General features: G+C 44.6%; 2 protein-coding genes across 2 annotated transcripts in view; both read left to right on the top strand.

Moving 5' to 3' along the window:
* dhx29 (DEAH (Asp-Glu-Ala-His) box polypeptide 29) overlaps window positions 1-13,888 on the top strand; it is a 126,892-nt gene extending 113,004 nt beyond the window's left edge. The window contains exon 28 of the mRNA XM_048541874.2: window positions 6,150-13,888. The gene's annotated coding sequence lies outside the window, so the exon portion shown is untranslated. The remainder of the gene's footprint in view (window positions 1-6,149) is intronic.
* Window positions 13,889-22,632: 8,744 nt separating this feature from the next.
* On the top strand, window positions 22,633-26,741 carry LOC125455522 (cyclin-O). The gene is made up of 3 exons (XM_048537634.1): window positions 22,633-23,610; window positions 24,702-24,887; window positions 25,780-26,741. The coding sequence occupies exons 1-3, from the start codon at window positions 23,200-23,202 to the stop codon at window positions 26,278-26,280; spliced, it is 1,098 nt and encodes a 365-aa protein (XP_048393591.1). The 5' UTR covers window positions 22,633-23,199; the 3' UTR covers window positions 26,281-26,741.
* Window positions 26,742-26,855: the final 114 nt, after the last annotated feature.

The raw sequence follows: 26,855 nt of genomic DNA on the forward strand, positions 1-26,855 counted from the left end.
ACACACACACACACCCCATACCCCACACACACACCACCCCACACACACACACACCACCCCACACACACACACACCACCACACCCACACACCACACACCACACACCACACACCACACACACCACACACACCCCACACACACACCCCACACACACACACCACCCCACACACACACACCACCCCACACACACACACCACACCCCACACACACACGCACCCCCCCGGCACACACGCACCCCCCCGGCACACACGCACCCCACACACACACACGCACCCCACACACACACACGCACCCCACACACACACACCACCCCACACACACACACCACCACACACACACACACCCCACACACACACACCACACCCCTCACACACACACACACCACACCCCACACACACACACCCCACACACACCACCACACACACACACACACCACACACCACACACCACACACCACACACCACACACCCCACACACACACCCCACACACACACCCCACACACACACACCACCCCACACACACACACCACACCCCACACACACACGCACCTCCCCGGCACACACGCACCTCCCCGGCACACACGCACCCCCCCGGCACACACGCACCCCTCCGGCACACACGCACCCCACACACACACACGCACCCCACACACACACACGCACCCCACACACACACACCACCCCACACACACACACCACCCCACACACACACACCCCCCACACACACACACCACACCCCACACACACACGCACCTCCCCGGCACACACGCACCCCCCCGGCACACACGCACCCCCCCGGCACACACGCACCCCACACACACACACGCACCCCACACACACACACGCACCCCACACACACACACCACCCCACACACACACACCACCCCACACACACACACCACCACACACACACACACCACACCCCTCACACACACACACACCACACCCCTCACACACACACACCCCACACACACACGCACCTCCCCGGCACACACGCACCCCCCCGGCACACACGCACCCCACACACACACACGCACCCCACACACACACACCACCCCACACACACACACCACCACACACACACACACCCCACACACACACACCACACCCCTCACACACACACACACCACACCCCTCACACACACACACCCCACACACACACACCCCACACACACCCCACACACACACACAACACACACACACACACACAACACACACCACACACCACACACCACACACCACACACCACACACACACACACACACACACACACCCCACACACACACACACCCCACACACACACACCACCCCACACACACACACCACCCCACACACACACACCACCCCACACACACACACCACCCCACACACACACACCACCCCACACACACACACACCACACCCCACACACACACGCACCCCCCCGGCACACACACACCCCCCCGGCACACACACACCCCACACACACACACACCCCACACACACACACCACCCCACACACACACACCACCCCACACACACACACCACCACACACACACACACCACCACACACACACACACCCCACCACACACACACACACCCCACACACACACACCACACCCCTCACACACACACACACCACACCCCTCACACACCACACCCCTCACACACCACACCCCTCACACACCACACCCCTCACACACCACACCCCTCACACACCACACCCCTCACACACACACCCCTCACACACACACACACCCCACACACACCACCCCCCCCACACACCACCCCCCCCACACACACCACCCCCCCCACACACACCACCCCCCCCCACACACACCACCCCCCCACACACACCACCCCCCCACACACACCACCCCCCCACACACACACACCCCCCCACACACACACCCCCCCCCACACACACCACCCCCCCCCCACCCCCCCCACACACACCACCCCCCCCCACCCCCCCCACCCCCCCCACCCCCCCCCACCCCCCCCACCCCCCCCCACCCCCCCCACCCCCCCCCCACCCCCCCCCACCCCCCCCCACCCCCCCCACCCCCCCCCACACACACACACGCGCCGTGCAGACAGTCGCCCGAGAGTAGAATCGCGCTCGGGTCTCTGGCAGTTTGATGCAGCACTGCTAACCACCGAACCTCCATGTCACCCCATGTTTCTTTCAAATGCCTCTTAAACATTGTTATCGTATCTGCTTCTACCACTTCCCCTGGCATCATGTTCCATGTACCTACTATACTCACTGTTTTTTAAAAAAAAACCTGTCTTTGCACATCTCCTTTTAAACTTTCTCCCTGTCCCCATAGGATTTGACATTTCCGCTCTTCAGAAGTGACTGCGATTGTCAATTGTGTCCATCCCTTTCATTGTCGTCACTCCTCAGCCTTCAGTGCCTCAGTGAAAACAATCCAAGTTTGTCCAATCTCTCCTTACAACTAATACATTCTAATCCAGGCAACATCCTGGTAAAGCACTTCTGCATCCTCTCCAAAACCTCTCCATCCTTCCTTTTGTGCTATAACCAGAACTGCACTCAGTTTTCAAAAACTGGTCTGGCCAAAGTCTTACACAGTTGTGACACGACTTGCCAACTTTTATACACAATGCCCTGATCAATGAAGGCAAGCCATATGCCTTTATTGTCACCTTATCCACTCGTCTTGCCACTTTCAGGGATCTCTGAACATGGACTCAAGATTGCGTTGTATATTAATCCTCCTCAGGGTTCAGCTTTTTACAGTACACTTTTTCCTCTTGCATTTGACCTCCCAAAATGCATCACTTCACACTTGTCCAGATTAAGCTCCACCTGCCATTTCTGCATCCAACTTTCCAGCTGATTTATATCTGCATGTTTTGATCACAAGGTGTGGAACTGGATGAACACAGCAGGCCAGGCAGCATCAGAGGAGCAGGAAAGCTGATGTTTCAGGGCTGCACCCTTCTTCAGAAATGATGGGGAGGGGAAGGGGGCTCTGAAATAAATGGGCGGGTGTAGCGGTGATAGAAGATGGATAGTGGAGCAGATAGGTGGAGAGAAGATGGACAGGTCAAGGAGGCGGGGATGAAGCCAATAAAGGTGAGTGTAGTTAGGGAGTTGGGATGGGGGTTGGTCAGTGAGGAGGGAGGGGCGGGTAGGTGGGATGGAAGACAGACGGGCAGTTCCTACTATCTCTGCATCTTTTGATATCTTTTCTCATTATCCACAACTCCAATTATCATGTCATCTGCAAACTTACCAGTAGCTCTTTTCATTCTCTCTCATTGTCATTGATTTTCTTTTTCCACTTCCTGTCTAAAATATCTGTATTCAGCCTGCATTTTTACAGGTATTATAAACCTGCTGTTGGTTATCTGGTTTGTTTTTTTTTCTGCTTCATCTTATTGTGTTATCATTCTCCTTACTGTGCTCCTGGCTTTGCATTTCCCTCTGTGAGCAATGTAACTCCGACTGTCTCTTCAAAGCTAGCCCATTGTTCCATTTCAATTTCACCTGTCAATCTTTAATTCATCAAGAGCAGATCTGTTTTCACCCTCCTCCAATTTGGTGTTCTTACTCTAAATTGCTGATTTTCATTTCCAATGGCTAACTTGAATTTCACTGTGATAGCTGTTACCCAAAAGTTCCTAAACTCATACTTGATCCTCTTGACCCATCACATTCCCCAGAGCCAGAACTCGGGGAACTCCTCCTTTGTTAGGAATATGCCAAACAAGAAAATTCTTTTTTCAAAAACACTTTTCCTGCTTCTAATCTATGTCATCAAACCAAATTACTTCCTCCACCCCCCCCCCCACCACCACATTTATCTGAGTAATTTCCATGCACATTTCCTCTTTCATGTCTTTCCCAAGATCCTCCTGTTTAAAAAGCAGGGAGCAAAAGATGGAATATCTCATATAAGATAACAAAGTGTGGAGCTGGATGAACACAGCAGGCCAAGCAGCATCTTAGGAGCACAAAAGCTGACGTTTTGGGCCTAGACCCTCCATCAGAGAGCCTCTCTGATGAAGGGTCGAGGCCCGAAGCATCAGCTTTTGTGCTCCTAAGATGCTGCTTGGCCTGCTGTGTTCATCCAACTCCACACTTTGTTATCTTGGATTCTCCAGCATCTGCAGTTCCCATCATCTCTGATGGAATATCTCATTCTGTATTTAACACAAGATTTTCACTCTTGACCATGCTAATGAAGTCTGCTGCACAACTACAATATGCATTGAAAATGCAAAATTGATTGCTGTTGAAAGTGCTGCATTGATCATGTTTTAGACAATAGACAATAGGTGCTGGAGTAGGCCATTCAGTCCTTCGAGCCAGCACCACCATTCATTATGATCATGGCTGATCATCCACAATCAATATCCTGTTCCTGCCTTATCCCATTGACCCTTGATTCCACTAATAGACAATAGTTTTCTTGAGAATAGAAGTGAAGTTACTCTGTTGAACTCATGTAATCTCCATCTAATTTATTCTCAATGAGAACTTGCTATATTTTTCTGCATTCAGAAAATCCTAGATTTTACAGCACAGATGATACATTTAGATTTAGGTTTAATTGTCACATGTGCTCAAGTAGAGGTTCAGGAGTACAACAAGAAGTGTACAATGTCCCCATTCCCAGTTACATTTTAGGTACAAAAATAGAAAAGTAAATAAGCTTAACAAATTCCACATTATTTTTCTACTTTATATTAAGAAGAATTGTAAAGAAGTGAAATTAAAAGTTAAACATTACAGCCCTTTCTTAAGCCGTAGGCCCACAGATGATCCAATCTGGGCTCTCCCCCTGAGGGCTCGCTTGCATCCGTGCTGGGTACACTTTCACCCACACTGGGCCAAGTCCGGCCTGGGATCTCCAGCTGCTATGGTGTCGACCCACCGTGTTGCAGCTGACCGCCATTCAGGCTTGCCAGGCTTCACTGCCAACTGCCGCTTCCCCACGACTGTCGTTTGGGTTACCAGGCTTTACTACTGACCACCATCCGGAAACGCCAGGCTTTGTTGCCAACTGTCAGCTGGGTTCTCCCCGATTTGCCACTGACCGCTACCTGGGCTTGCCTGGCTTCACTGCTGACTGTTGCTTAGATGGAGGCCATTTGACCTCCTGAAAGAACTCTGCAGCTAGTCGCATTCTCCAGCCCAATCTCCATTGCTTTTAAATTAATCACTTTCAAATATATATCCAGCTCTCTCTTGAAACCTCCTTTAGAATCTGCCTATCCCACTCTCCTAGGGAGTGCATTCTAAGACCCTAGCACCCCGCTGAGTGACACAATTTCTCTTCATCTCACTCATAGCTCTCTTGCTGACAGTCTTGAAATTGTGAATCTTAATGACATATGAACTAGTGGAAATAGAATATAATTCATTACCTGTCAAAATTGTTCATAATTTTGAACACCTGAATTCTTTATGGAATATGGATATCTCTGACTTGGCCAGCATATATTGTTCATCCCTAAATCCCCTTGAACTGAATGGCATGTTAGGCTATTTTAGAGAGCATTTTAGAGTCAACCACATTGGTTTGGGTCTGAAGTCATTGCTACAGCAGACCAAGTAAAATGGCAATTTCCCTAAAGAATCTGATGAGTTAGAACAACAATAATTTACTTATAATGAGCTAGCTTTGAATTACTGATATTTTGTCAATTAGTAAATTTTAACTTTGGAACCCAAGCCCCCAAGGTATTAACCACGACCTCTGATTTTAATGGTCTAGTGATATCGCCTCTACATTGCTACCTTTCTGCCCTCAAGTGCAACAAATCTGCTCCTTCTAACATATCGGTTATTAGCTGTATTGTTATTGACTGTCTCCAAATTAATGTTTTTAGAAAGATGAAAGAGTTTTCAAAGGCATGATTGAACCTTCTTCCTTGCTATCAAAGTTGATCAAAACTCCAGATTCTAGTACTGCCTAATGGCAGAAAAGAGCTAGGAAGGAATTTTACATGTTACATTAGCATTGAAGTAATGAATCAAATATAAAAATCCAATGGAATTCTTTCTGTAAGTTCAATAGGAGGAATAAAATACAGCAGAAGATATTACTAGTTTTTCAATCCTTTTCTTTATAGAAGTATTTGATAAACTAAAATGATTGAAGACTAATACGTGTCCTGGCATTTGTCCTAGGATTCTGGAAGGAAAATAAATGAAGACTTCTATAGGATGGTATGATAAATATCAAAGGATTTGAAAAGGTTGATGAGGTCCTACAGGACTGGAAGGAACTGAAAGTAAATGTACTTAAAAATGACACGAAAACTGACTGTGGCATCTTAGCCCATCAGCGATGACTAAAATAATGAGGTATAATGTGGAGGAATGCTGTAGAAGAACTAAAACCAGCCAGATTGCTTTTGGAAGGAAATATGCTGTTCTGCATTTGTTTGGAAAAAGTTCCAGATCACATAAATAGATGATCACCTCTGACAGTTCAGTTAAACTCAAATTCTCAATAAAGGTTTGCATAACAAACTTTTGGGTAAAAACTCGATGAATCCAGAATTAAGCGTAGGACTACGTGTGGAACAATGGAGAAAGAAATGTATGATGTGTCAGGTCCCACTGCAGATTAGCACATGAACATTTAACAGTTGTATATAAGATCTGTTTTAGAAATTACTCTTAAGAAGCAAATGCTGTATGAGCACTGTGCACTGCCATTATCATTTATATCTTTGAAATATATTTTTGTTTTGCATGACTTTTTAATACTTGAAATTATGTAAAGGTTATTGAGGAAAAGCTAGCATTTTCCCAATGATGCAGAATTAGAACAGAGAACAATACAGCACAGAACAGGCCCTTTGGCCCTCGATGTTGCACTGACCTGTGAACTAATCTAAGCCCTCACCCCCCCCCCCCCCCCACACTATCCCATCATTATCCATATGCTTATCCATGGACTGTTTAAATGCCCCTCATGTGGCTGAGTTAACTACATTGGCAGGCAGGGTGCTCCACGCCCTTACCACTCTCTGAGTAAAGAACCTGCCTCTGACATCTGTCTTAAATCTATCACCCCTCAATTTGCAGCTATGCCCCCTTGTATAAGCTGAAGTCATCATCCTCAGAAAAAGACTCTCACTGTCCACCCTATCTAATCCTCTGATCATCTTGTATGTCTCTATTAAATCCCCTCTTAGCCTCCTTCTCTCCAATGAGAACAGACCCAAGTCCGTCAGCCTTTCTTCATAGGGCCGGCGTTCCAGACCAGGCAACATCCTGGTAAATCTCCTCTACACCTTCTCCAATGCTTCCACATCCTTCCTGTAATAGGGCGACCAGAACTGCACTCAATGTTCCACGTGAGGCCCCACTAGCGTTTTGTACAGTTACAGCATGACATCACGGCTCTGGAACTCGATCCCTCTACCAGTAAAACCTAAAACACCGTAAGCCTTCTTAACAGCACTATCAACTTGGGTGGCAACTTTTAGGGATCTATGTACATGGACACCAAGATCCCTCTGCACATCTACACTACCAAGAATCTTTCCATTGACCCGGTATTCTGCCTTCCTATTATTCCTCCCAAAGTGAATCACCTCACATTTATCCGTATTGAACTCCATTTGCCACCTTTCGGCCCAATTCTGCAGTTTATCCAAGTCTCCCTGCAACCTGCAACATTCTTCCACACTGTCCACCACTCCACCAACTTTAGTGACATCTGCAAACTTACTAACCCATCCATCAATGCCTGCGTCCGAGTCATTTATAAAAATGACAAACAGCAGTGGTCCCAAAACAGATACTTGAGGCACATCACTAGTAACCGGACTCCAGGCTGAATATTTTCCATCAACCACCACTTGTTGCCTTCTTACAGAAAACCAGTTTCTAATCCAAACTAAATCTCCCTCAATCCCGTGCCTCTGTATTTTCTCCAATAGCCTACCATGTGGAACCTTATCGAAGGCTTTACTGAAGTCCATGTACACCACGTCAACTGCCCTACCCTCATCCACATGCTTGGCCACCTTCTCAAAAAACTCAGAGGTTTGTGAGACACGATCTGCCCTTGACGAATCCATGCTGACTGTCTCCAATCAAATTGTTGCTTGCTAGATGATGATAAATCCTATCTCTTATAACCCTTTCCAAAATTTTTCCTACAACAGATGTAAGGCTCACAGGTCTATAATTACCTGGGTCATCCCTACTGCCCTTCTTGAACAAGGGCACAACATTTGCAATCCTCCAGTCCTCTGGTACTAAACCAGTAGACAATGAGGACTCAAAGATCAAGGCCAAAGGCTCCGCCACCACCTCCCTAGCTTCCCAGACAATCCTCGGAAAAATCCCATCTGGCCCAGGGGACTTATCTACCTTTGCACCTTCTAGGATTGATAACACTTCCTCCTTACTAACCTTAATCCTTTCAATTCTTGTAGTCCGTAACTCAGTCATCTCCTCTACAATGTTCTCCTGTTCCTCAGTGAAAACAGATGAGAAATAATCATTTAGCTCCTCTCCAATCTCCACAGGGTCCACACACAACTTCCCACTTCTGTCTTTGACTGGCACAACTTCCCACTTCTGTCTTTGACTGGCTAAATTGTGCAAAAAAACTTAGCAATTATAACTAAAACAGTATAAACAAAAAACTGCAGGTGCTGGAGATATGAAACACAAATGGATATTGCTGGAGAAACTCAGCAGGTCTGGAAGCATTTGTGGGGACAAAACAGATTTAACGTTTCAAACCCAGTGATCCTTCATCAGAATTCAATGATGAGTCTGATAGAGATGTTAACTCTGTATTCTCCCATCAGCTACTGCCAATTCAATTGTTAGGATATTTTGTAAAGTTGTAAAAACGTTGTAGAGTTTATTCAGTTATGCCATCTTTCTATTAGATTTGATTTATTTAGTTATTTATTCCCATTTTAGTTACTTATTCCCTGTTATTTTAGTACCGAGTATTAAATACAACAACTGGCTAAGTTTCATTTTAGTTAATGTTGTCTTAAATTGATTGTTTTTGACATTAGGACTTTGCTTTTACTTTTTCACTTCATGTGCAAAATGCAGGTTGAAGAGGTAATTAGGGAATAAAAGTATGTTGATACAGGAGATGGTCAGAAGTCAACACCAGGCTGTAGTCCAACAGGGTTATTTGAAATCACAAGCTTTTGGAGTGCAGCACCTTTGTCAGGTACTTTGAAAGCTTGTATTTTCAGATAAACCTCTTGGACTATAACCCGGTGACATATGACATAAGACATAGGAGTGGAAGTATGACCATTCAGCCCATCAAGTCCACTCCGCCATTTAAATCATGGCTGATGGGCATTCCACTTCCCTGCACTCTCCCCGTAGCCCTTGATACCTTCTGAGATCAAGAATTTGTCGATCTCTGCCTTGAAGGCATCCAACGTCCCGGTCTCCACTGCACTCCATGGCAATGAATTCCACAAGCCCAGCACACTCTGGCTGAAGAAATGTCGTCTCATTTCAATTTTAAATTACCCCCTCTAATTTTAAGGCTGTGCCCACGGGTCCTAGACTTCTGACCTTATCCAACCCAGTCCAACACTGCGAGTCCACACAAAGAAGAGCAGGCATCTCAAATGTTTTTGGAAATAGTTGTGTATTGCACGTTTTCTCTTTCTACAGGTAGTAAAGTTGCTGAGGCTTTCTACTGTCTTATGTTGCTGTCATGTGTTTTGCGCGTATGCATTGTGTTGTAATGTCACTTTTAAATCCTGACTAAACCATAATGCTTTATGAATGGTGCCTGCAATAGAAAACCTGAAGTGTTCCAGCAGATGTAGTTAGAAAGAAAACGGGTTAGTGTAATAAATGATGTTCTTGTGTTTTACTTCAATCGTAAACTGTAAAAATGAAGTCCTTTCTGTGGATCATCCTGGCCAAGAATAGATTTCATGGGATTAATTGGTTGTTTTTGGGTAATGTGCCATTTTTGTACAGAACTCCAAATGGAGATCATCACGAAATCCATGCATGTTAATCCTAGATGAGGACGTCATTCCATTTTGGCATTGTTGGCTTATTACTTGTTGCTGTTATTGCTGCTGATGGATTTGAGACCATGATGTATTATGAATGTTTTACTTGATTAGAGTAGCTTTTTGTGGGATTGGATTGCCTGTTCTGTTGTCATTTTTTTCCCCTGAGGGTAGTCAGTTTGTGAAATTCTTTACCATAGAAGACAGTCGAAGCTTCGTTGATTAGTATTTTCAAGGCTGAGATAAAGTTGGCATCTCAGAGCTGAGATGGATGCTTCTGTCCTTGGTTTGCTGCTGTGTTCCAGCAAAACTCAACACAAGCTGGAGGAGAGCACCTCCTTTCCACATAGGCACTTTACAGCCTCTAAAACACTGTTGAGTTCCACAGCTAGTGTTTTGTTATAATCATTTGTGGGACGTGGGCGTCACTGGCTAGCCAACATTTCTTGCCCATCCCTGGTTGCCCTTGAGAAGGTGATTGTGACTGCCTTCTTGAACCACTGCAGTTCTCCTCCTGTGGCTTGACCCACAACACTAATGGGCCGGGTTTGGGAGGTGGGGAGGAGACTTGGTGGATTTCCAGGATTTTGAGCAGCCTGCTTGATTGGCACTATATCCAAGAGCGGCAGTGAAGGAATGGTGATATATTTCCAAGTAAGGATGGTGAGTGGCTTGGTGGGGAGCTTGGAAGCGATGGTGTTCCCATAAGTCTGCTGCCCATGTTTTTCTAGATGGAAGTGGTCGTGGGTATGCAAGGTGCTGTCTGAGGATCTGTGGTGAATTTCTGCAGTGCATCTTGTAAATAGTACACACCACTGCTACTGAGCGTTGGTGGTGGAGGGAGTGGATGCTTGTGGATATAGTGCAAATCAAGTGGGCTGCTTTGACTTAGATGGTGTCAAGATTCTTGTGTCGTTGGGGCTACACTCATCCATGCAAGTGGGGAGTATTCCATCAAACTCCTGATTTCTGCCTTGTAGATGGTTGACAGGCTTTGAGGAGTCAAGAGGTGAGTTACTTACCACAGTATTCTTAGCTTCTGGCTAGTTCTTGTGGCTATTGTTTTATGTGATGAGTCTAGTTAAATCTCTGGGCAATGATAAGACTTAAGATGTTGATAGTTGGGGGAAATTCAGTGATGGTAATACCATTGAATGTCAGTGGGCGGCGGTTAGATTGTCTGTCTCTTATTGGTGATGGTCATAGCCTGGTATTTTTGTGGCGTGAATGTCACTTGCCGCTTATTAGTCCAAGCCTGGATATTGTCCAGATCTTGTTGCATTTGAACATGGACTGCTTCAGTATCTGAGGAGTCAGGAATGGTGCTGAATATTGTGCAATCATTTGCAAATATCTCCGCTGTTCACCTTATGATAGAGGGAAAGTTATTTTATGAAGCAGCTGAAGATGATTGGGCCTGTTACCCTCCGAGGTCCTGGAGCTGAGATGACTGATCTCTAACAACCATGACCATCTTCCTATGTGTCAATTATGACTCCAACCACTGGAGAGTTTGCCCCCTGATACCCATTGATTCCAGTTTTGCTTGGGATTCTTGATGCCGAACTCTGTTGAATACAGGCTTGATACCAAGGGCTGTCATTCTCACCTCAGCTGAGTGACTCTAGCAGAATCCAAATTGGGCATCACCAAGTAGGCTATTTGTGAGCAGGTGCTGCTTGATAGCACTGTTGGTGATACCTTACATCACTTTACAGGTGATTGAGAGTAGACTGAGGGGGCAGTATTTGGCTTAGTTTGATTTTTGTCCGGCATTTTATGTACGGGACATACTTGGGCAATTTTCCACATTGTTGGAACGCTTGAAGGGTCACCAAACCCGAAACGTTACCTCTGTTTTTTCCTTCACAGATGCTGCCAAACCTGCTGATCTTTTCCAGCAACTTTGTCTTTGTTTCTGATTTACAGAATCCACAGTTCTTTTGTTTTTTTATAACTGTACTGGAACAGCTTGGCTAAGAGAGCAGCAAGTTTTGGATCACAAGTCTTCAGTACTATTGCTGGAATGTTGCCTTTGCAGCATCCAATGTCTCCAACCATTTCTTGATATCACGTGGAGTGAATCGAATTAGCTGAAGACTGGTGTCTGTGATGTTGGAGGCTATTGGAGGAGGTGGAGATGGATCATCCACTTGGCACTTCTGCCTGAAGATTGCTGTGAATACTTCAGCCTTATCTTTTGCACTGATGTTCTGGGCTGTTCCATCATTGAGGATGGGATATTTGTGGAGCCAACTGTTCCAATGAGTTGTTTAATGTCTATCACATTCATGACTGGATGTGGCAGGACCGCAGAGGTTAGATCGAATCCATTGGTTGTGGGATTGCTTTGCCCTGTCTGTCATTTGCTGCTTTCACTGTTTGGCATGTAAGTAGCCCTGTTTGGTGGCTTCACCAGGTTGATATCACATCTTCAGGAATGCCTGGTACTGCTCCTGGCATGCCCTCCTGCAGTGTCCCCTGGATCAATGGTAATGGTTGAGTGGGGAATATGTTGGGCCATGAGGTTACACATTGTGCTGGAGTACAGTTCTATTGCTGTTGATGGTCATAGCACCTCGTGAATGCCCAGTCTTGAGTTGCTAGATCAATTTAGCATGGTGATCGTGCCATACAACACGATGAAAGTTATTCTCAATGTGAAGGCGAGACTTGGTCTCCAGAAGGACTGTGTGATGGTCACTCTTACCGATAATGTCCTGGTCAGATGCAACTGCAGCTGGCAGATTAGTAAGGATGAAATCAAGTATGTTTTTCCCTCTTGTTGGTTCCCTCACCATCTGCCGAAGACCCAGTCTAGCAGCTATGTCCTTTAGGACCTGACCAGCTCGATCAGTAGTACTGCTGCCGAGCCACTCTTGGTGGATATTGACCTCTGTATTCCATTGTTGTGGCGTTCCCCACCTTCCACGACGTGGGTAGCTTTGCTTTCAGCAGAGTGGGACCTATTTTCTCCTTTGCAGAGCTAACATTTATACCTCTTACATCTGACAGTCCTTTACCACCATTATCACTGACTTTGTTCACTTTGTCCGCTTACCATTTTTTCCACTTGCTCCTCCTCTGCCACTGACGTTACAACCATCATTTTCCAGTTTCTTTTAGTTCTGAGGAAGAGTTATACTGGACTTGAAGCATTAACTCTGTTCCTAGCTCCACAGTTGCAGCTGGACCTGCTGAGTTTCTCTGATTACTTCCTGTTTTTAATTCAGGTTTCCAGCATACATTGTATTTTGCTTTTCTAGTTAGATTGTTAATCACTCAGAGAATTGGAGGTTGGGAAATGGTGGGAAAATGGAGTTCAACTTGTTGAATGGCGGAGCACACTTGATAGTCTTGAATGGCCTGTTTCTGCTTCGACAGGTTATGTTCGAAAGGGGGAGTAGATTTATGAATCCCTCTTTAACTTCTCAGATCAAAAATCATACTTTTCATGTTTAAAAAGGAGATTGAGAGTTGGTGCAGTGTGCTATACGAGCATGAGTAAACCATGTTGCACTGATGTGTGACATAAATGATGCTCAGTGTGGTCTATGCATCAAATACCATTGGAACGTTGGTGCTGATTATTTTTAATGTGTTTTGAGCACTACTTAGTAGACTTCTGTTTAAAATCTTGTATTTCTATTTTGAAACTTATTATGAAGACAACTCGATGTATTTGTATGATTCCAGCTGATGTTAAGATCGGGCAAGTCACATCCTAAAATGAAGCTCTGAATGGTTTGCTGTAATTGTTTTTTTAAACTATGGAGGTCCGATACTGAACACATTCATCAGAGCCTTCAGCATACTTTATAATAAAGAATAAAATATTTACAAAATAAGAAAAGCATGAACTATATTATACTAAACAAATAGTTTGGCAAGATCTCATTACAAGCATCAAATAAATCCAAATTCACAGTAATTTCAGTAATATCCCTAGCGAGTTTTGAGAAGATTTGTAGCTCAGGTTGAGGTTCTGGATGAGAGTTTGCTCGCTGAGCTGGAAGTTTAGTTTTCAGACGTTTCGTCCCCATTCTAGGTAACATCATTAGTGAGCCTCCGATGAAGCACTGATGTTAAATAGAAAGCGGGACATAACACCAGCGCTTCGTCGGAGGCTCACTGATGATGTTACCTTGAATGGTGACGAAATGTCTGAAAACTAACCTTCCAGCTCAGCGAGCAAACGCTCATCTAGTAATATCCCTGAAGACTCAATATCCCACCAGAAATTTACTCCTATCTCAACACAGATTTGTTGCTCTGTGTGACATATCCACAATTATTTCCATCTGATGAATCTCTACACACACTCTGCTTTTTCTCCAGATGATGTGTCTTCCTGATACATCTAAAACAAATTGCAAACTGAAAAAAAATCTAACCTCACTATTACTTTAACTTCAGAGCAAACACTGAAGTACCCTCAACTCGGTTTCCAGCAGCCTTGCTGTAATTTCTGAACAGGATTTAACTTTCTTCTACCTTCTGGAACAACTGACTCACCTGACTATATTCTAGTTTTTTTCTGTCTTTTGTGTCTTTGGACACCTATTGCTACACCGCAGAAGTTTTTATTCTACCATTTGTAAACGCATTAAACTACTGCCCAACTTTCCATTCAAGGGATGTAAAATATATACAGACAGACCTCTGAACATCATAGTATTATACTTTTAAAAGCAACTGTCAAGTTAAACCAGAAGTCTGTCTCCCTTTAACACGCACAATATAAATTAAACAAAGTTAAGCCATCACTTGCATAATCAACAGTGAAATGTCTAATGGTCTTTGCTTACATTAGTTCCTAATCTGTTGTTTTAAATGCATCTGCTACCATTCAGAGCCACACAAATTAAAGTTCAATGTTGGTGAGTGGCGTCAGCCAATTTAGAAACGGTATTTGGCAGAGTAACATTGAATTCCAGGAAACATGTTACAGGTATACATTTTCCATGTGTTTGGGGAAAAATGATTCTGATATGAGTTGTAGGATGAATATGCAAATTTGTATAGTAACGACATTAATACACCGCTCAGCCAGTGCAACTTAAATGCATGTAACATAATGTGGGTCACGTGTCATCCTGTGTCATGAATTTTATGTTTCTAATAATTGTCACTTCAAAGTAATATGTAAGAAGGATGATTAACTCTTTCATTATGGAAGTGGGAACAAATTGTCTAATTGCCCAATTCATATTTCATTATTTTAGAAAACAAATGCATCAATTTAACTTGACAAACTTTAGAATCAGCTCATTAAGATTTATACAGAAAGTACTGTAGTATAACCTGAGCAAAATTTACAAATCATCATCTCACCAGAAGAAAGTATTGTTTTTGTGTTGTCTATCATGACAACAAGGTGTTCCAAAGCATTTTGCTGACTATTAGTTACTCCTTAATTGTAATTACACTCCTAATGTAGAAATTTGGCAGTCAATTTTTGCACAACAAGCTTTCACAAATTCAGTATAATAACAACTGAACTATTTTTGCAATGGCGATTGAGGTATAAATGTTGACAGGAACACTAGGTGGATCAGATGAATAGCCAAGGTCTTTTTCCCAGGATAGGCGAGTCTAAAACTAGAAGGCATAGGTTTAAGTGGAGAGAGGAAAGATTTAAAAGGGACCACACACGGGGTGGTTCATGTATGGAATGAGCTGCCAGAAGTCGTGTTAGAGTCAGGTACATTTACAGCATTTAAAAGACATTTATACAGGTGCATGGATAGGAAACGCTTAGAGGGATATGGGCCAAACACAAGCAAAAAGACTGGTTCAGTTTGGTAAACCTGATCAACATGGATGAGTTGAACTGAAGGACCTGTTTCCATCTGTATGACAATATAACTAGGGATAATTCCTTTACACTTTGGAATAAGGTAGTGAGATCTGCGTCCATTTGAGCAGGCAGGTGGATCTTTTGATTTTGCAGGTTTTTGGTACAGAAAAGACAGGATGTTGGTACAGGAGAGATGCTGTTATTTCTGGGGTCCTGTCCTCCTCTTCCCCACCCCCACCCCCCCCCCCCCCCCCCCCCCCCCCCGCAAGCTTCCAGAAACTACTGAGTATTCAGTGCTTTAATTAAGAAAGCTTGTAAACAGCTTGTTTGGTGGCTTTTATTCTCTGAATGTGAGCAGTGGTTTTAAATATGTATTGGGGAGATATAAATGTTGCATTGATTTTCCAGCTCAGAATAAGCACAGATAACAGTTGAATGAAACTGCTAAACTTGAAATCTAATTGATTAAATGCTAAAGATGGCAGCATAGGTGATAAGTTGCACCTGTAGCATAACAGAACTGGTTGACATCATTGTGATCCACAGTGACCATATCTGCAATGAGTAATTATAGCTCAAGGATCTTGTGAATCTGAATTGAAGAAACAGCAGAGTATCAGGTAGGGAGACAGTTACCTGGAGAAGAAACAGAATGCTGGAGAAACTCAGCAGGTCTGGCAGCATCTTTGAAGAGTTAAACAAGTTAACGTTTTGAGAATGTAAGACATCTTTAGAACGTGCATGAGTCATACCTTCTTCAGAAGAGTCTCACCAGACTTGATGTTAACTCTTTCTCCACAGATGCTGCAAAACCTGCTGGGTTTCTCCAGTGTGCTGTTTGTTTCAGGTTTCCAACATCTGCAATATTTTATTTCTAATCTTGCAATCTAGGTAGTTTGCTTCAGGAGGTAGTCATAAAGTATTTGTTGTGTGGTCTTGCAACTTGAGTATAATTGAGTGTAACCGAAGGTTAAGACGAATCCATAGTGATTCTACAAGTACCTTAAAGTCAAAAGAATAACTGGGGAGAGACTAGGACCACTTAAAGGTAAACAAAGCAGTCTATGTGTGGAACTGCAGGAGACGGGTGAGATACTGAACAAATATTTTTGAGTCACCACTTACTGTGGAGAAGGACATGAAAGCTAGAGAACTTGGGGAAATAAATAGTGATATATTGAAAGGTGTCCATATCACAGAAGAGGTGACACTGGACGTTGTAAAATGCACAAAGATGGATAAATCCCTGGGACATGATCGGGTGCATCTCAGAACTTTGTGGGAAGCTCGGTAAGCGATTACTTGGTCCCTTGCTGAAATATTTGTATCATTGACAACTAGCCACAGGTGAGGTACTGGAAGACTGGAGGTGGTCTAATGTGACACCGTTATATAAGAAAGTTGGTGATGAAAAGTCAGGGGAAGTATAGACTGGTGAGACTAATATCAGTGGTGGTTAAGTTGTTGGAGGGAATTCTGAGGAACAGGATTTACATGTATTTGGAAAGTCCAGGACTGATTAGGGATAATCAATATGGCATTGTGGATGGGAAATAATGTCTCACTAACTTGACTGAGTTTTTAAAGAAGTGATGAGATTGATGAAGACAGAATGGTAGATGTTGTTGATGTGAACTTCAGCAAGGTGTTCGTCAGGGGTCCTCAAAGTAGACTGGTTAGCAGGGTTAGATCACATAGATTCCAGGGAGAGCTAGCTATCTGGACACAAAATTGCTCTGAAGGTAGGAGAGAGAGATTAGTGGAGGAGGATTATTTTTCAGCCTGAAGGCCTGTGACCAGCAGTGTGCTGCAAGGATCGGTGCTGGGTCTACTGCTCTTTGTCATTTATATAAACAATTTGGATGTGAATATAGGAGGAATTGTTAGTAAGTTTGCAGAAGACACCAAAAGTGGTATAGTGGACAGTGAAGAAGGTTATCTCAGAGTACAATGGGACCTTGATCAGATGGGCCAGTAGGTTGAGGGATGGCCGATAGAGTTTAATTTAGATAAATGTGAGGTGCTGCATTTTGGACGGGCAAATCAGGACAGGAAGTCTTATACACTTGATGTTAGGGTTCTGGGGAGAGATGTTGAACAAAGAGACCTAGGGGTGCAATTTAATATTTCCTTGAAAGTAGAGTTGCACACAGACAATGTAAGGAAGGTGTTTGACCTTTATTTGTCAGTGCATTGAATATAGGAGTTGGGAGATCATTTTGCAGCTGTACAGGAATTGGTGAGACCATTATTGGAAAACTGCATTCACTTCTGGTCTTCCTGCTACACGAAAGATGTTGTGAGACTTGAAAGGGTTCAGAAAATGTTTGCAAGAATGTTGCTGGAGTTGGAGCTATAGGGAGAGGCTGAATAGGCTGGAGCTATTTTGCCCGAAGCATCTGAGGCTGTGGGGTGACCTTTTATAGAGGTTTATAAACATCATGAAGGGCATGGAGGGGTAAATAGCTGTTGTAGGTGAGTCCAAAACTAGATGGCATACGTCCCTTGTAAATCCTTCTTTCCCCCTGCCTCTCTCTGTAAACCTAAGCGGCAACTTTTTCACAGAGGGTGGTACATGTGTGGAATGAGCTGCCAGAGGAAGTGGTGGAGGTTGGTAGTTACAACATTTAAAAGGCATCTGAATGTGTACGTGGCTAGGAGGGGTTTATGGGCCAAAATTTAGGATATCTGGTCAGCATGGATGAATTGAGCTGAAGGGCCTTGCCATGCTACAATACTGAGATAGTTACCTTTTTCTGTAACCGTGAGCATGACTTCTGAAGGCTATGTTGAATGCCCGGTGCCATCTCAGACTGGAGAATTGCATTGAGTTGAAGAGAGAGGATTTAATAATCATGGTGATTTCTTCATCATTTTATTTGTTAGGGGAACATGGGTTTTACTGGCTGGGCTAGCATTTGTTACACCATCCCTACTTGGTTACCTTGAACTGTTGCAATCTATTTGGTATAGGTGCACCCACATTACTATTGTGGAAGGAATTTCAAGATTTTTGACCCAGTGACATTGAAGGAACAGTGACACATTTCCAAGACAGGATGGTGTGAATGGCTTGGGGAATTTCCATGTCGTGGTGGTTCCATGTGTCTGCTTCCCTTGTCCTTCTTGACAGTCGTGGTCATAGGTTTGGAAGCTGTTGTCTGAGGATCTTTGAATTTCTGTAATGCATCTTGTAAATGGCATACACTGATGCTACTGGGCATTGGTGGGGGAGAGGGTGTTGTGGCAACCAAATGAGTTGCTTTCTCCTGCCAAGCTGCTTAAGTGTTGGATCTATGCTCATTCTGAAAAATGAGGAGCTGTCCATCCCACTCCTGACTTGTGCCTTAGAGATGGTGGACAGGCTTTGGGTACTCAGCAAGTGAGTTATTTCCTGCACAGTTCACAGTCTCTAACTTGCTATTGTAGCACAGTATTTATTTGGTCAGTCCAGTTGGTTTCTGGTCAATGATATCCTACAAGATTTTGGTCGTGAGGCATTCAGTAGTAATGCTATTGCATATCAAAGAGTGACGATTAGATTCTCTCTAGTTGAAGATGGTCATTTCCTGCCATTTATGTGGCACAAACGTTACTTGTCACTTGTCAGCCCATGCCTGCCTGTTTGTCCTGATCTTGCTGTCTATGGACATGGATTGCTTCAGTACCTGAAGAATTTCAAATCATGCTGAGCATTGAGCAGTTCAGCAAAAATCTCCACTTCTGATGTTGTGATGGAAGGAAGGTGATGGATGAGGTGGGTGAATATGGATAGATCACAGTCACTACAGTGTCACGGAACTGAGATACTTCCCTCTGACCACCATGTCTGTCTTGCTTTGTGCAGTGTTTGACTCCAACAGTGCAAAGTTTTCCCCTGATTCCCATCGACACTCTTCGTTAACCCTGCTTTCCCCCCAGATTTCTGTTTATCTTTAAGACCTCCAGCAGCCATCGTTCCTTGATTTTCTTCCCCATTGACTCTAGTTTAGCTTGGGTTTCTTGATGGCACACACAGTCAAATGTGACCTTGCTTTCAATGACAAACAAGTTCACCTCCCTTCTATTGTTCAGTTCTTTTGCATACATAATGTGGTGTGCAGTGGAGAAATGTAAGATGTGCTGCTCTGAAACACCCCACAATTGAGATTTGATATTTGGTAAACTCCAGTCCAAATAGGAGACACACAATAACTGTATAACTGATCGCACAGTAATTGTAGCAAGAGTCATGAATTCATAGCAGATACAGAAATCCATGCATGTGATTGAGTCATGTGGACCTGGGTATTATAGATTACCACGCCTCCCCATTCCTCCCCCTCCCACACGCACAGTTGAGGAACCTGTTTTCAATGGAGCACACGTGTTACGTTGATGTGATCCTTGATTTGGTCCCCATGTTATGGAGCTCAGTTAGGGGGCCATGAGATTCCCTCTTCCATCTATCAAGAATCTTACGGGATACATTACTGAACAAGGGCAGGTGCATGAGAATAAGAAGGTTGTTTTATTGGTTTTTTGAAACGGTGGTGAGAAAAAGGGGCACATCATTCAGCAGTTGTTCTGTGCCCAGAATATTGCTGGGGTGTGTAATGAGATGAGGAGCTTTTAAAAATGAACAGTTTCACTGGAAGAAAGAAAAAACTACTGTCAATACTGATGTAACTAAAAGCTGGTGAGTTCCCTGGGCTAGAGGGCCTGCTTATTACAATCTTCAGGGAAGTAGCAACATTAATTTTGAATCTTCTCCTCTATCCATCTTCGATCCGTCTCTCCCTATTTATTTCAGAACCCTCTCCCCCTCCCCCTTTTCTGATGAAGGGTGTCGGCCGGAACCGTCAGCTTTTGTGCTCCTAAGATGCTGCTTGGCTTGCTGTGTTCATCCAGCTCCACACTTTGCTATCTCGGATTCTCCAGCATCTGCAGTTCCCATTATCTCTCTCCCATCCTTGACTGATGACCGCTGACCAGTAGGACAAGCTGCTTGGCTTTGTGTCTGCACAACGGTGTAGAGCCGTGCTGGGAGAAAAAGCATAAAAAGACAAGGCAAGGCAAGGATGCTCTCAGCATCTAGGTAGGCACCAAGCCCAAATAATTCCTGAGATGAGTACTCAAGCTCTTCCTTTGACCGCCAGAAGTGTGGTCAGGCTTTTATCTCTCCCTTAATTTCAATTATTCGGCAAAGGCAACACTTGTAATTGCAGATTTAAGAAAGGGTCGTTTTAACGATTTGAAGGAAGCTACCCTGGAAGATTCATGTGTTCTGAGGAAGGGTCGCTCGACCGGAAACGTTAACTTAAATTTCTCTTCACAGGTGCTGCTCGACCTGCTGAATTCTTTACCCCCCAGGAATTTCTGTTTTGTACCTGACTTCCAGTATACTCGGTTCTTTGGTTTTTGTTTAATTCTTGAAGATTCCATATTTTTTATCGAAGAGTCGAAATTTCGCACGCATGACACTTTTTTGGATGTGAGGTCAGGATTATGAAACAAGGGGAATTTAAGCGGATAGGTTTAAACTTTCAGTATTTTTCGTACCACGTCAAGCTGTGTACTAATGATATCTTAGTTGAAACCAATTGATCAGGACTGTGTCAACGCTCCAATTGGCAATTTGGTTCAGTTGCAGGAAACTAAGAATTGTAGTTTCAGTTAAGGTGGAATAACTCGTTCGACCATTTCTGACTCAGTGAGGGAACAGCTTGTGCCGGTTGTCTTTCTGCTAATCCCATAAACTCGGTGAGGCGTTAATGGTGTAGTGTATGTAGTTAGCTCTCTGCTGCTGCTAAGGCCCTGGTGTGTTTGTTTGCAATGGGTCTCGGCTCGGATTGCAGCCGTGGCTGTGTGTTTACAGAGAGACTGTGACTGGCGTCTGATATCACTCCCCAGGGGAGCATCCCTCCCCGAGGAGAGCGCGGCAATTCTCGCTCCCTTTTTATTCCATACATCAGAAAATGGCAGGCCGGAAACTGTCAACACAACAGAACACAGAGATTTCAACAGATTCGCTAAACGGACAATGCATGCTTTGGAGGCGGTTAGAACCTCATTGTATTTTGTTTATAAATAAGTAGAGAGGTAGTGTGTGTCATTGTGGTTATCATACCTGGAATTCAGCAATAAATACTAAATATCATGAAAACTAAACCTTCTATGTCCGTTTAACAGTTTCCTGAATGCAAATATCCTCATATTAATATCAAATAATAAATAGCTTAGTTTGAAGGGTGCCTTCGAAAATGTAAGCGTGGATTGCCGCCTACTGAGTTACTGCTGTTACAGTTAACTGAACAGATACATTGGAAAGTCAAAAATACTCCACCTCTGTTACGTTAACACGATTCAAAGTCGAAGGTAAAGAGATGTAGAGCTGGATGATCTACACCTTGCTGTCTCAGATTCTCCAGCATCTGCAGTTCCTACTATCTCTCAAAGTGGAAGGTATTGTCTTCGCGTTGAAAATATTGCTTGACTGTCATGTCCCTGGTACCTTTATTTCTGCTAGGTCATTTAAGACATAGGAGTTATCAAACGCCAAAGGAAACGTAGTTTCAAATTTTCACACCACTTTTAAACGCTGGTTTTCACTAAAATTTCCCCCTGACGAGCCCATAGTTGTTCGATAATTTTTGATCATCATGGCCTGTGTAAATTGAACACGTGATATTTGTATCTCAGTGTATGGATTGAAGAATCACTGCGTGACTCTCCTGTTGGAAATTTATTTCTGTTACAATTGACTTCGATTTGGTTTGATTTTATTAGAATTCTTCCGTATTCATTCAGCATTGTTTGCATGGTAAGTACTTCATCTGGTATTGTCGGAAAGGGGCAGGACAAAAACTATTAATACAACAGAACACAGATTTCAACAGATTCGGCCAAACGGACAATGCATACTTTAGAGGCGGTTAGAACCCCGTGATCTTTTGTTTACAAATATGTACAGTTATCGCACCTGGAATTCAGCGGCTAACAATTTCTTCGTTTGTTAAACGAAGTGCAGGTCTTTAAACCTTTCTGCTGTTTTGATAATAACAAAAACAGTTGGAATTCCGGCCGTCCAATTGGGAGCAAGCGGGAACTCTGTTGCTGGGCGGATCAAGGCGAGGGATGTTGACCACACAGCCGGTTGCCAGGCAACAGGTGGGCGTGTGCCGTGGGTATTGCAAGCCCCGAGTCTTAGCCCCACCGGGCAACAAGACAGGGAGAGGGGGAGGGAGAGAACGATGGGCGGTCATTTAACCGGGAAAAGCGGCATCCGGCAGCGCCAGGACAACGTGGGAAAAGTCGTGGCGAAATTCCAGGAGGATGGGCCAAGCAGGCGAGGCTGCAGTCGGCGGTAACGCCAGGCCCGGCTCAGAATGAGGGCTGTGCTGCTCAGTCCCTCAGCTCTGCAGCTATGGTTGCAAACGCGACGGGCGAAGAAGCTCCGCTGCAAGCGGCGCCGAGCCCCAGCAAAAGAAAACGCTGGGCCGCCGCCGTCAACGAGGATGTCACTCCCGAAGACAGGGCTGAGGGCGTCCCAGACAGCGCGGGCATCCGAGCGCCGCTGAAAAGACTCAAGTGCCCGAGGTACCGAAACTGGAGCTCGGGGTCGAGCGGCCGCTGTGCGCTGGAGCCGTCACTTTGTTGCCGCCCTGCGGACGCGGACACTGACAGTCCCGCCCTTCCAACCAGCTACTCCCCTCTCCGGCTGACAGCTCACCTCGATTTACAGTTTCTCAGGGAATACGGACAGAAATGCTACCATCTTAATCGGGAATCTGAGAAGAAATTTCATCCTCGGAACTGCCTGGCTCGTCAGCCCCAGGTAACTAGCGACAGTTCGGGCCAGTGTTTCCACAGTTCTTAAAGCCAAGCTCTTAAAGCAGAACCGCGCAATTTATAAGTTGCTGGAAAAGCTGAGCGGATCTGGCAGCATCTGTGCAGAGAAATCAGAGTTAGCGTTTCGGGTCCGGTGACCCTTCCTCAGAACCCGGACCCGAAACATTAACTGATTTCTTTTAATGTGCAGGTGCCGATGTTGGACTGCGGTGGTCAAAGTCAGAAATGAGACCACACCGGGTTAGGGTCCAACAGGTTTATTTGAAAACAGAAGCTGTCGGAGCCTCAGTGACACCCGAAGAAGGACCGAGGCTCCGAAAGCCTGTGTTTTCAAACGAAGCTGTCGGACTGTATCCTGGTGTCGTCTGATTTCAGCTCACAGATGCTGCCAGACCTGCTGAGCTTTTCCAGCAATTTCTGTTTGATTCTGATTTACAGCATCAGCAATTCTTTCGGTTTTTATATAATTGCTGCTCCTATCAAGAATATTTACAAACTTTATTTTAAAGAAATTGACTCACTTGCGCTAAATTAAGTGGAATATACAACTGACACAGGCACTTTGACACACTTTCTCTGATAGTATTAAATCTTGTACACAACACCTCTGTCCTGTCCCAACACATTCTTAATAAAATTCCCGATTCATTCATGCACATTAGATTCTCTACAGTGTGGAAACAGGCCCTTCGGGCCAACAGGTCCACACCGACCCTTGGAGCATCTCACCCAGACCCATTCCCCTATCACCCACACACGCCTGAAAACACTACGGGTAATTTAGCATGGCCGATCCACCGAGCCCACACATCTTTAGACTGTGGGAGGAAACCGGAACATACCCGCTCAGACACGGGGCGAATGTGCAAACTCCGCACAGACAGTCACCCAGGCTGGAATCGAACCCGCGTCCCTGGCGCTGAGGCTACAGTGCTAAACACTGAGACACCGTGCCGCCCCGCAACATTGCTCCCCTCTTGAGCCGAGCAGATGAAACGGCCACTGCTGCGTGATACTGATATCTGTCTAAGGACAACCTGACGGCATCTTTCTGCATGTTTATTGTCTCCTTCATAGATAACTGCAGAAGACAGATGTAAACTGGTTAGCTGGCTGATTGCGGTTCACAAACACTTTAACTTTTCCTTCGAATCGATGTGCCTCACTGTCAACATTATGGACCGTTTCCTTCAAACGACCCCCGTGGCTTCAGATTGTTTCCAGCTTGTCGGAGTAACGTCGCTTCTCCTCGCATGCAAACAAGTGAGTGACTGGTCTTTCAGTGCAGCCCGGTCCTGAACCCACTTTTAAAACAGCAAGACCGCTTCATCAGAATGGAAGAAGCATGTGCTTTTTCTAAGAATTTTAAAGTCAAGGAAATATTGGTCATAAATTGTATTAATGTATCGATTCTTACGATATTTAATTATTATTTACATCCGAGTCTAAAGCTTTCCCAGAAATTACTGAACTAATTTCCTCCAATTCCTTTCCTGAAGATACTAAGTAGGGCACATTTCCCTGAGTCACCAGAAGCCATCGTTTTTTTGTGCAAACCTAGAGGAAGAGCACCCACGGTGTCCAGACCTCGGGGCGAGGTTGGGGTCTGTGTTTCTGTTGGGTAGAGTATTTTTGTAAATTAGCTCCGAGAAACGCACAGCTTGCGACGTGCGCCATTGGTTACTTTCATACCTGTAGCTGAAATGTGGGAGAGCCTTCTACAAGAAGCTGCATGCGCAGTGAGTATAGCCCAGGTAGTTGGAACTGCAACGTTGTAGTTCTTTGCTACACCTGGGCTCGCCTAACTGGTGTTCAGGCACCAAGCGTGCCTCTTCACCCATGTTCGAGTGCGTTTTTGTAAATCAACACAGCCGCCAGTTTGGGTCATAAAACACTGGACTGTAAACCAGATGAATGAGATTTTGCAATGATGGTTGATAGAAACAGGCAGCTAGGGGAACCGCGGTCTGCTTTGCAAAGTGCCGTTTTACATCCACCTTAAACAGACCAAGTGGGCATCTGGTTAAAAGAGTAACAATACAGCATTCCCTCAGTAAGTTACCAAAGTGCCTGCTCAATTTGTCAACTGGGACTAACTGTTGTGGGAACTAACTCAACATTTTGCTTATTTTTCCTCCTATACCCATCTCTCCAGGTTGAAGTTTACCCTCCCAGAATTAAACAACTCCTTTCTCTCTGCTGTGACGCCTTTACAGGGGACCAGCTCCGGAACCTGGAGTGTATCATTCTCATCAAACTGAACTTCAAGCTGTTAACGCCGAGCGTGGACTTCTTCTTAGAGCATTTCACCATCACCAGGATAGAGCATCACCACCCGCGCAGCCAGGCTGCCAGCTCTGAACGCCTGGCCAGGCGCCTTATCGAGCTCAGCTTCGCCGACTACTCTTTCAATGGATACCCGCCCTCCCTGCTGGCCATTTCTGCCCTCATCCTGGCCGATCGGATGTTACATCCAAGGGAAGGTCCCAGCTTGGAGCTCAGTGGTTACCCACCCTGTTTGCTGGAGGACTGTGTGCAGAGACTGAAGTTGCTGTTAGCTTTGAACGAAGAGTCACTGGCTCCCTTGCAGGGCTTTGAGCCATCAGACAGAGGCTCAGCTCTGAATTTTGACCGTGTTCCCAGCTCCTCACATTGAGGTCACCTCTGTTTCCATGCAGCATTGCATCAACGTTAGACAAAATCAAACAAAATTACCAGAATCGACTACATGTAGGTGAAGAAAACAACTGGAAATCAATGTGGCTGTTAGTTTATATTTACAGAATAGAGTTTTAGTTTAGGTGAAACTTGTGGTAAAGTCAGATTATTCACTGCATGCACATGGGAGTGATACAAATATGTCATTAATACGGGATAATAGGGGAGATAACTGAAGTTTGAAAACTTGATGAAAACAATATTTTTATTGTGAACAAATGAAACATATCCGACCTCAGCTGTGCAGTTTACTGAGGAAGAATAGTACTGTAATCTGTAAATAGTATTGTATGTATTTCATATTTTACAAAGGCACGATGGATTTATGTGACTAAACTATTTATTTAGTGTTGTAGCCTGGATTTCTTTTCCTGTCTAATAAATAGCTTTTTAAACAAATCTTCCAGTTCTCATTTGTGTTCATGTCAAAGTATGATTCTGAAATAATTTTATCGATTTCTTTAATCGCTTACCAAGAAGGTCAGAGCCCTAGTACTGAGTACATCAACTGCA

This window comes from Stegostoma tigrinum, chromosome 1 (genome assembly GCF_030684315.1).
Source record: "Stegostoma tigrinum isolate sSteTig4 chromosome 1, sSteTig4.hap1, whole genome shotgun sequence".
Classification (NCBI taxonomy): Eukaryota; Metazoa; Chordata; class Chondrichthyes; order Orectolobiformes; family Stegostomatidae; genus Stegostoma; species Stegostoma tigrinum.